At 41.4% G+C, this 11185-nt stretch overlaps 1 protein-coding gene across 2 annotated transcripts; it reads right to left on the minus strand.

The window, feature by feature from the left end:
- Positions 1-887: 887 nt before the first annotated feature.
- chaf1b (chromatin assembly factor 1, subunit B) lies at positions 888-9507 on the minus strand. Of its 2 annotated transcripts, none has more exons than XM_037110928.1 (14): positions 9376-9507; positions 8857-9002; positions 7796-7928; positions 7565-7685; positions 6729-6832; positions 6452-6548; positions 6220-6304; positions 5851-5944; positions 5672-5741; positions 5491-5582; positions 5221-5380; positions 4353-4943; positions 2157-2245; positions 888-1531 (listed from the first exon to the last, which is right to left on the minus strand). In XM_037110928.1, exons 2-14 carry the CDS (start codon positions 8980-8982, stop codon positions 1431-1433), a joined length of 1863 nt encoding a protein of 620 aa, XP_036966823.1. In that variant the 5' UTR covers positions 8983-9002; positions 9376-9507; the 3' UTR covers positions 888-1430. The 2 variants fall into 2 exon arrangements, with proteins under 2 accessions (XP_036966823.1, XP_036966824.1); XM_037110929.1 differs by lacking the exon at positions 9376-9507 and adding an exon at positions 9169-9299.
- Positions 9508-11185: the final 1678 nt, after the last annotated feature.

Here is an 11185-nt window from a genome sequence, read left to right on the forward strand (position 1 = left end):
TGTGTCTTTGCCACAGAACTGAATCAACGAACAGCATTCTGTCACTGTTCTGGTGTGTGAAGACTGAGTGGAGGGCAGTGGATACGAGATCCTCTGCGGATCTGTAGGTTCTGAGTCCTGGCAGGCATGTTATCTTTGATGAGCTGGAGAACCAGTTTCTATAATCATTTCATCAGAATGAGGGTGAGGGCCACCGGGTGGTTAGTCATTAAGACACAGCAGACTTGTGCTGAAATAAAGTGTGTGTTTTGAGCATCAGATTTTGTTTTGCTCTTATACAGCATTTGGTGTTGAAAGGTAAGAATTCAGGGCTGTTTGACTCTTTGAATGAAAGTGTTGGCACAGTGAGACCTGAGCCAAAGAAATAAAGTACTGCAATATGCTCAGGGCTACTAGCACTCATGTTCTCTGTAATTCCTAGGGAATTTATTATTTTTTAAATAAACCTGAGTGTTGAAACCTACATGTGGTGACTAATAAAATAAATAAAGATGCATTTCTTCCCAATCCGTTTTTCTTGGCAGCGTTAAGAACATCTAGAGCATCATGTGTTGAATTAAAGTCCTTGGACATTATAATGTAACAATAAACTGAATAAATGAAGGGAAATGATCTATATCAGAACAACTTACTGACCACAGTCCTGAATACATGGTGACAGACAACCATGAATGTCTACTTGGCAAACGTTGAAGCCTTAATCCCCATTGGCCTTGTCTGCAGTATAAATGTGAAGCTTTATCAAGAGATAAATGCTGTTTTACTTCAGATTCAACAAAAAGAGCTTATGAATGATCATTTAATAGAAAATAACATTCTACACAGCCGGCAGCTCTAAGAAAACATGAATCATCCCACAGCCGTTTATTGCAAACCACTCAAACATGATCCTTATATGAAAAATCTTTTATTAGACAATAAGAAAAGACCTTTAAATGCTTGACAATGTTGAGTTTTTCTACTCAACAGTCTTCAGGTTCAGTCTCCAAGTTGTATATGAAGTTCTCACAAGGCACTAAACCTTGAAGCACTTGGCTTTGTTTCTCAGATATTTTTTAGAGAAGGATTTTTTGTTTTACATCAAAACATTTTTTAAGAATAAATGAGAAACTTTACTTTTTTTTACAACAGCACATCAGCACCTGGATGTCAAACAAATCAAATATAATACAATTGACTCAATACATGTTTACTGTACGATAGAAAAACACACACCACTAAAGGACACTTACCGCAATACAGTTTGTTGTATAACTGAGGTTTCAGCTTCATCTAGTTTAAGAACAAACATATATCAATGCAAAACACAGTGCTATTGCACTGTTGTTTTACATCTATGGGCAACCGCGAAGGTTTGGACTGGGGCTTCCTCAACAGTCACCCTGTGCTGTATGTACTTCATCTGATATCACAGCACCACAACGTTAACACTAAGCCTTCGCGCCTTTGGTCTTTGCAGAGGCCTTGCTGGTCTTGGGCCGTTTGGACTCTGGAGGCTGGCACACTGGATCGGTGGGAGGAGAGGGACGCTCTGGAGAAATACAAATGTAAAAATCAGTGACATAGGGGTGACATGATGACTATAGTCTTCTGGTGAAGTGTAAAGAACTGTGTCTAACACGTAAGCTGTACTATTATTAAGTAGACTGTTTCCATTTTCCTTTAAAGTTGCAACTACCAACAAAACAGGACAAAACGTGAGTTTATTTATTCATTGAGTCCAAAATGGAGAGGTGAAATCAGATGGAAATGGTGCCCTGCTGCCAGTCTGATCGGATTGCATAATGAAAATATAAGCAAACAAATCCAAACAATGATGGTGTCATTATTCTATGGCCATTACATTAAGTAATGATTTACTTTATGAGGATATTATGAAACACGAGAAGATAATGAAGGCTTTAAACAAACCCCCTCAGTCAAAAACTAAAAAAACTATAACATTGTTATGTTGTAAAGTTATGCTGTTGTTTTAGTACTGTTAGTATTTTTTAGTGCCTCAGTTGCTCCTGGTCTTGTGTTAGCTTCCATTCAAATTGATAGCAATGAGGGGAAAACCAATCACTGGTATGGGATCACTGACTTGGTGTCAGAAGAGACAATCAATCAAAAAACTTAAGTTGATATTTGGGTCCACAGCAGTTGACCTCACTAACCATGTTTGGCCTTCTCAGTGGAAGAGGGAGTGCAGAAGAGTGAACCAACAGCTGGAGATCGGACTCCAACAGGAGTCAGAGATACTCTCCTGTAAACAAACAGAGAAGACATGAACGGTAAAGACTCTTAAATGCATGAGAGCAGAAAAAAAATAAAACGACAATAAACTAGAGAGAACAAAGAAAATGACTGTTCCAATTCATATATCCTGTTTTTGTTCTTCTGATTCAGTTGCTGCCCACAAGTAGAACTAGTCATGACTAGCCAAGGCAAACGTTCCAAGTTACAGATACAAGGCAAATACAAAAGCATGTGTGGACCTGCCATTGTCTACACACAGTCTGTCAGAGCAATTATTATTTTATAGTCAGTGGGGGGTCCAACGAATCCCTCATTCCAGACAGGGCTTTGTTCTTACTGCCAGCCATGAGCACTGGACACCAACACAAACACCACAAGCCCATCACTATTTATACTTTTCTTACATCGCTAGAAGAACGTTTAAATAAATATTGTAAAAGAGCATTTCATAGGTCAAAAGAACCCTTCTTTTAATTTAAGTATTGATCTCTGTAAAGTGCATCTTTAGAAGTAATCAGCTTAGTTACTTTAACCATAAGGCGACAGGGAGGTTGATGCAGTGTGCTCTTTGTGTGGCTACTTCCTCAGTCTGACTCACAACACATTTGAATAGTTCAAGTATTTCCATAAATTACCATATGTGCTCTTGTGTGAAGCAGCACCTGCATTGTTCACACTACCTACAGCATATCTGAACATATATCTTTAACTGTATATTATTTACAATAATTCTGTTGCATGATTAATATTCAAGTTGTAGTCTGTAACTATTTTTTGTTATATTTGCTGAAATTGTCATTATGATCTGACAGTAGAATAAGATATAGGTCAGCTGTGTAAAAATCCACTGTCTGTGGGACCACTCCGTGGCCATGATTTGATTTGCAAGACCTCACCACTCCTGAATCAACACGACCAATCAAAGCCAAAGGGAGTGTCTGAGAAGTGTCAATCACGCAGTGCATATTCTGCAGTGCCCCTCCCCTGCGCAGGTGCAGTGCCTGTTCTCACCTTGTCAAATAGGTTCAAGCTCAAGCTCAAACAACTGCGGAGAGGCAACAGCATAAAAATGCCCCAGTATTGCCCACATCAAAGAGAAGAAATAAGACTGGTGAAGAAAAGCAGTGTAAACAGCAAAGTAGCCAGAAAGAAAACTAGGATAAATATCAGGGCGTCATTTCAGAGGTAGACAGAGCTGCGGGATTTGTAAGGACTCAAGACCGACGCCGAGTTGGCCGCTTTTCTACTGGACAAGTAAGGACACCTGCTTGATTTCAATTCATTTTATTTTTTAACCACAAGGCTTAGATGGCAGTGGTTGCAGTAATACTCGCAATAGTGCATAAGGCTGACGTTGCACTGGGGCTACGTAGCTTGTTGGAAATCTAGCTTCTTAGCTTGTATGCCAACTCTGTGCTTAGCTTTCTCTCTATGGCTACTGGTTAGCAAAAGCGTCTTTCACGTGACTTGGCAGTTATAACATTATTTTGTGTTCAGTATGCTCTGGGGTGGTTTTTGGTGGGACTTGGTTTAGAGAAATAAAGTTACTCATGCTTCAGAAAGGCAGCATGGCAAAAATGTTGCACTGGGTAATGATAACCTGGGAGCTGTGCTCATTCAAATATTCTGTATAAGTCCACTTTTTTTCTCATAATTCCAGACTGCAGCTTTAAGCAATACACTAGCTTCCTGTCAGGCTTATGACTAAATTTAAAATCTGTCTAATTAGTTTGAAGTTGTCACACAATTTGGCTGTGAGTGCCCACAATCAAAGTTTAAGACTTGTGGTGAATGAGCCTCTGGACTTTTGGTTGGACAAAAGAAGCAATCTGAAGACAACTTGACTTTTTGCAGCTTTTCTTAGTTTAAATTTTGAAGAAACAAGAAGTTTGAAGATGGAGGAAATTGTGATAGGAATTTCTCATTATTTCCTGAAATCAAACAAATAATCAACAATGCAATATTCATAAGTTGCAGTCCTAAAACAAACAAATTTTCCACACATGCAATGAAAAACGTACCTGCCAATGATCAACACATTGCTGTACCAATACAAACATTCACAATTTGCTCTCTCTGTCAGAATCAGTCATGATAACTTATTTTGTTTTTACCTTGGGGTGGGCCCCTTAGGGGTGGTCGTACACTTCGGGGTGGTCGTACCCTTCGGGGTGGTGGGTCCAGCAGTATTGGCACTGTTGAGGACTTTAGGGGTGGATGGAGTGAGCGGGGTAATGCGTGTCTGTTTTTTAGAGGAGCTGGTCGGCGTGAGAGGGGCTGCAGGGGGCTGTGGAGTTGAAGGTGCACTTGTGCTTGCAGATGTAGGGGTTTGAGGTGCTGAAGGAGCTGAGGCTTTGGGGGTTGAGGGCTTCCCCCAGCCCTCCAAGGTGTTGAGGGTGATCCTACGGGGCTGGGGTTTAGACTTGGCACTGGGAGTGCTCTTCTTCTCCTCAGGGGGGGTGACAGAGGGGGCATCTTTGCAGAGGCCGGTTTGGGACATGGGAGTCGGGGCCGAGCTCGGTGACTGGGTCATGGGAGAAGAGGTCTTAGCTTTCTTGCCCTTTTTCTCTACACCACTGTTTGGGGCAAAAACTTCCAGGGTTGGGGGCTCCTTTAGTGGTGTGCCCAGCTCCCCTGGAGAGAAAGAGAGGAAGGAGCAGTAGCCATCTGTGGAGGACACAGCCAGGAAGGAACCATCGCGAGACCTAAAGGGGATATAATAGAAAAACATGTCAGTGGTTGGACTGATGAATGTCACACAGAACATTTAGTTATCTTTTTGTTCTTACTTGTTTTTAAATATAAGTCCTCTTTTATGTATTTTCTTGTCTAACTCTAATTGTTGCTAAATTAAATGATTTTTACTTAGGAGCAGGACTCAAAACTTAATTTCTTCTAAAAATGACAACTATTCAAGAAGGTTCTTCTCTATTTAGGAGAGCGCTTCAGAGGAGGACATTAGAGGAGAGTCTGTGTTTTTACCATGTAAGGTCACTGAGCGTGTGATAGTGGACATTGGACACCAGGCCAAAAGGCAGGGTCTGCTGTGTGTCATACAAAAAGATGGAGTCCTCAGATGCCACAGCAAACACCATACGGTACGGCAACTGGAAAACATTTGGAAGAGGTTCAACAGAGCCATCTGTAGAGGACAAAGAAAAGAAATTATGAGTAAAACATTGAGGGATGCATAATAAAGGGAGGGATTCATTATAATGCTTGTCTGTTTACTATTGTGGTCTATGTCCTTACCTTCTCCCTTCTTGGTCCTCAGTTCAAAGTAGACAGGGCAGCAGCGCACAGCCAGTGTGGCTTTACTTGGACATGGTAAGTGAGCAATGGGCCTAAAACACAGACAGAGATTTACAAGCATAAATATATCCAACACTAACTCTCACTCTCTATAAATACTACAGCGTGTCACAAAAGTTACCTCTTGAGGCTCTTCCTGGAAAAGATGTAGGTGGTGTTTATAATGTTTTCTCCAATCTCCACACACCCAGCTGAGGATTATAAAGGGAAGCTTAGCTTATAGACACGATCTCTACTATGATATTATACACCAAATTTCAACGGGTGAAATCAACATTTGAGGCACGCTGAGCAGGTTACCTGGGGCAAGCAGGAAAGACCCATCTGGTGTGAATGAAAGACGTCGGAAAAATGACCTCATACTGTCGTCGTGGAACATTCTGTACTGCTTGACCTGCAAACATGAAGAGAAATGCAGCACTGAGAGTGTGTACGTTACATGTCTCAGTCACTTAAAGCAGGGCAGTGGGTCTCTGAGTAAATTTAATTCACTTTAATACAAAATGAAGGGATTCATATGACACATGCTAAGAAGTGTCATAAACAAGTGTAAGGGCAACTGAAAAAGGAAAATGCAAAAGATTTGAGTGAAAACAAAATAATAATAATCATAATAAGAATAATAGAGAACTATACAGTACTGTCATCAAAAGCAAATTTTCTACTGACCTCTCCTTCTGGGAGTGGCCCAGAGCTCATTTTACTAACACAGAAAGCCTTCTTCTTGGTGTGAGTACTGTACACACGCATCACTCTGCAGAGGAGGAAAAACAAAAACACCTTAAGCATTAAACTGTTGAATCCCCACCATCAGTGACAAGCTATACAACAGTACATACACTTAGTGTGAAGATTAGACCCACAGACAGAGCACAAGGGGTCTGAAAATCTGTTTCTGTACCTGTCACAGCTGAGAGTTGCTACATATTGGCCCAGAGGATCCCAGGTCACCCCCTGCACGTAGCTCTTATGATCATTCAGGATACACAGCTTCTGTCCTGAAACACAGAAACAGTTGCACCAATTATAATAAACACAAATCAAATATAAGATATACTATTACATATTTTACAGTGAATTATAGAATTGCATTAGTAAAGCACTGAGCAAATATAGCAGATGAAATGTAACGTAACTGAAAATGTACGGAATACTCAGATATCTGAGTCTAATCAAACCTTTGTTGATGTCCCACATAACAGCGGTGTTGTCAACAGACCCAGACACCATGAAGTTTCCATCCCGTGTCCAGCAGATGTCATACACATCCTCAATGTGTCCCCTAAAGACAAATCAAATAGTGAGAAATTTGTTAAAACCACGGTTGATACACATTAACATTCTTCAGACAGCAAATTGCAAAATGAATAGAACAAGAAGATCTCCATACTCAAGGTTACGTGTGGGCTTGTACTGGTTGTTTGCTCTCTCCCTCTGTCTGTTCTCTCTCTGTCTCTCTTCCTTTGTTGCTTACCTGCACCCTCTCTTCCTTTGTCAGTGTTTTTATCTTTCGGACACCTATCCAGGTGTGTTGCAATTATGTGATGACAGTATGTAAGGGGGAGTGAGTGAGAAGCCTCACTCTCTCTGGAGCCACTGCCCAGCTCACATCAGAAAGGGGGATGTTTTTCCCTTCGTCTCCTTCTTGCCTTTTTTCCCCACCTGTTTTTCAGTGCTTGGGTTTTGTTTCGTTAGTTTGTTTGTAGTTTAGTTTGGAGATCACCAGTGGTCCAGTTTTCAGTTTTCTTTGATTCATTTAGGGTTAGATTAATAATTTCTTTCCCTAATGATAGTTCACTTGAAATTCTGAAATGTGTCTGCTTCATTTGTCTGATGGGAATTTTAAGTGGCAGACATTGAGAAAAGTATGACAGAAGTATAACTGTCAGTGTTGGAAATCAAAATGAATAAAGAGGCTGCATTTTTGATGTTCTGCTATAGTCAGTCAGAACACATACAAGTCCTCTGGAAAATATCCTGACTTAAAGGGATTGAAGCTGGCAGAGTTGTGTACCTGAGTGTCTTGACCACAGACCAGCTCTCCTTGTTGAGCTGAGCATCTTCATCCTCCTGGAACATGGGGGCCTGCTCAGGCTCCTTGGAGTCGTTGAGCTTCCACAGCAGAATTGCTGCATCTGAACAATACAGAAACCAAACCATTACAAGAAGCCACTGTATGTTAAAATATCTGTTCAGATTAATATCATCACCACTGCCTTGCGTCACTGTATTATGTCTCACGTACCATCTCCTCCTGAGGCAAGCAGCTCTCCATTAGGGCTGAAGCGCACTACATTGACAGCCTTAGTGTGTCGAGCCAGATTAGACAGAAACTCCACCACTGCCTTCCCGTCAGGGCCCGTGTCTACACGCCACACCTGCATCAAGATCAGTGCAAAAAGTCAGTAAATGCGTACACGTTGAACAACTTATATACCACAGCTGCAGGAATTTTTACACTGTTGTTTTTTTCCACTCAGTTACATTTTTACTCAATACTGAGTATTTTGCAAACTTGTGTATGGTGTGTTTGCATGTTATTCACTCTTCAACTATTGAAGACAACCTGGCTATATTTATGCAACAATTTGATTATAAATCTATTACAAAACACTGTTTTTGATGCCTTTTATCATACCCACTACTAGCTGCACAGCTACAGTAAGCAGCAGTTAGAAGCTACAGTAAGCAGCAGTTAATGGTGATATACTGCCTCCTACTTGTTTTGAGCATGAATTAGACAGGTGGCCAATTCTTCGATATTGCAAGTTATCAAATGAATATGATGAGTAAAATGTAAAATATTTGCTTCCAAGAATATAGTGGAAGTGTAAAGTAGCAAAAAATACTAAAAAGTAAAAATACACACTCAAGTTCAAACATGTACTTAACTCCAGTACTTGATTAAATGTACTTAGTTTCATTCCATCACTGCCTGAATGTGACACATTCAAACAGGAAAAAAGGGCCATAATATTGTCCTATTAATCCTCTATGTGAAATAGCAAAATTTGATTCTGTAAGAAATCACTGTTTGATATTAGACAACTTTATATTCAACAGAAAATGTGAATCCCACTTCATAGATCAGCAATTTTATTTTGCATTCCTGTGAGAATTAATCCATGTAGTGAGTAGTCACATTCGCTTTGTATGGCACACTACTCCTTTCCTTGACAAAGGCATGTAAGCGATTACTACCTCATATGGTGGTATGAGTGACTTTTGATCAGTTTTCTGGCAGAACTGCCGGTTCATCGCTTTAACCAGATGTATTGACATATTGACTCCTTCCTCTGCACTCACTCTGACTGTGGTGTCAACTCCAGCTGTTGCCAGCCGATGGATGCGTCCATCCGAGCTGTGCTGGAAGTCCAGACTGTAGACTGGCTCCTTGTTGTGCCATGCAATCTCACACGTTACCACCTTCATACTGTTTATATAACACAGACCTTAAGAGAGAAAAACACATTTGAAGCTCCGGACATAACAAGGCCGACATTGACCTTAGCAACAAACACGGATTGCTAACTCTATATGCGGATCGATATGAAACATTTAATACGGGATATATATATACGGGAAATGATTTAATTTCATAGAGTCAAAGGTACCGACCGCAAAAACTAGCTAACCCCGTTAGCAATATACTCAGCGGGACTGTCAGGGTAAATTGTGGCAGTCGTTACTGAGAAACGACACAACCAGGCGCGTGCAAACACAAGTTACTCTTAGCTAACGGCTATGTCTGCTATAAACACAATTCACTTTTTCCCATTTGTTCGTTAAAATTTAGTTATCTCGAAGTATTTCACTGCGCCTTACCTCCTGTTGTACTACTGCGGCGAACTATAATTTCCCGCGTGCGCGATTCTTTCAAAACTTCCGGTCCTTCGGCTTTACTGATTGGATGACAATGCGGAAGAAGGGGGTAACTATCTGTTGCGTTGAATTCCATCCGACCTTCTCGAAATCTATGCTCTAAATGTGTTACACTGGTGGAAAAATCACCAATTTTAAATTTGTGGGTGATTTAAGTGCGGAAAAACTGGTCATTTCAGTGAATTGCAGTCTCATATCACTGTCGGATTCATTATGGATAGTGAAAAAAAAAATAGATACTGTCTGAGCAAAGCCTCTAGTCGTTAATCAGAATCAGTATTCCTTTACTGTCCCACAAAGGGGGACATTTGTTTGCTACAGCAGCCAAAGGACAGTAGTATTTAAAAAAACAAAACAATAACAACAATAAAAACAAACAAACAGTATAATTACAAGGTAAGAAATAGAATAGAATAGACTCCTATATACATATGAACATGTACATTTAACATGTAATTATACACAGTATTTACCAGTGCAAACTAAAAATGAGAAATTAGTTAAGTATGCTACTGGGAGCGGTGCTGGTTATACAGTCTGACAGCAGCAGGAGGGAAGGACCCACGATACCTCTCCTTCACACACTTGTGGTGTATCAGTCTGGTCTGTTGCTGAGGGAGCTGCCCAGTGCTGTGAAAGTGACCTGCAGGCAGTGGGATGCAGTGATAACAGCTTGTCCACCATCCTGCTCTCTCCCACCACCAGCACTGGATCAAGAGAGCATCCCAGGATGGAACTGGCATTCTTCATACAAGTTTATCAAGTCTCCTCCTGCCTGCTGCCGAGATGCTGCTGCTCCAGCAGACTACTCCATAGAAAATGGCTGATGCCACCACAGAGTCATAGAAAGAAGTCAGGAGTGCCAGCTGCATTCCAAAGGACCTGAGATTCCTCAGCAGATGAAGTCTGCTCTGACCCTTCTTGTATGTTGCTGCAGTGTGATCAGTCCAGGCCAGTTTATTGTTCATGTGAACTCCCAGGTACTTGTGAGATGTCACCATCTCAATGTCTGTTCCCAGTATGTATGTGTGCAGGGTTGTCTGTGCCTGCGGAAATCCACCACCAGCTCTTTGGTCTTCCCGGCGTTGAGCTGGAGGTGATTCTGCTGGTAGCAGTCCACAAAGCCCTCAATAAGTACTTTGTAGGCTCTGTCGTCCCTGTCCCTGATGAGGCTGACGATAGCAGAGTCATCAAAAATGTTTGTAGATGGCTGTGGGTTGATTGGTGGTAGATGTTTGTGGTGTACAGGGTGAACAGGAAAGGGGCCAATACTGTTCCTTGTGGGGCCCCCATACTGCAGACAACTGTGTCCAACACACAGTCCTGAATCCTCACATACTGTGGCCAGTTGGTGAGGTAGTCAAGGATCCAGGATGTGAGGTGTTGGATCACCCCTGTGAGCTCCAGCTTGCCCCCCAAAAGTGCAGGCTGAATGGTGTTAAAAGTAATTAAAGATCCTCACGATGCTTCCAGGCTTCTCCAGGTGGGACACTGATCTGTCCAGGAGGAAGATGATGGCATTATCCACTCCCGATGCCAGGTTGATATGTAAACTGCTCTTTGGTTTATTTTGGCCGGCCCATCACTTTATCTGTTTTATTTGATGATAGTAAACTTGCATTCTTTTCAAACTGCAACTTGCTTGTTTGTCTTGTGTTAGACCTCACTGGGAGGGGGTCGTAACAACTCCATCAGCTACTCCTCGAGACAAACCTAAGCCAGCATCACAGTTTGTCTCACAGCTGATAGTATG

The sequence above is a fragment of the Acanthopagrus latus genome, chromosome 9 (genome assembly GCF_904848185.1).
Source record: "Acanthopagrus latus isolate v.2019 chromosome 9, fAcaLat1.1, whole genome shotgun sequence".
NCBI lineage: Eukaryota > Metazoa > Chordata > Actinopteri > Spariformes > Sparidae > Acanthopagrus > Acanthopagrus latus.

Coding starts and splice junctions, on each gene's coding strand:
- chaf1b (XM_037110928.1), bottom strand. CDS start 8,982: ATGAAGGTGGTAACGTGTGAGATTGCATGGCACAACAAGGAGCCAGTC. Junction 7,686..7,795: donor GCTTGCCTCAGGAGGAGATG/GTACGTGAGACA, acceptor TGTATTGTTCAG/ATGCAGCAATTCTGCTGTGG. Junction 1,532..2,156: donor CACTGAGAAGGCCAAACATG/GTTAGTGAGGTC, acceptor GTATTTCTCCAG/AGCGTCCCTCTCCTCCCACC.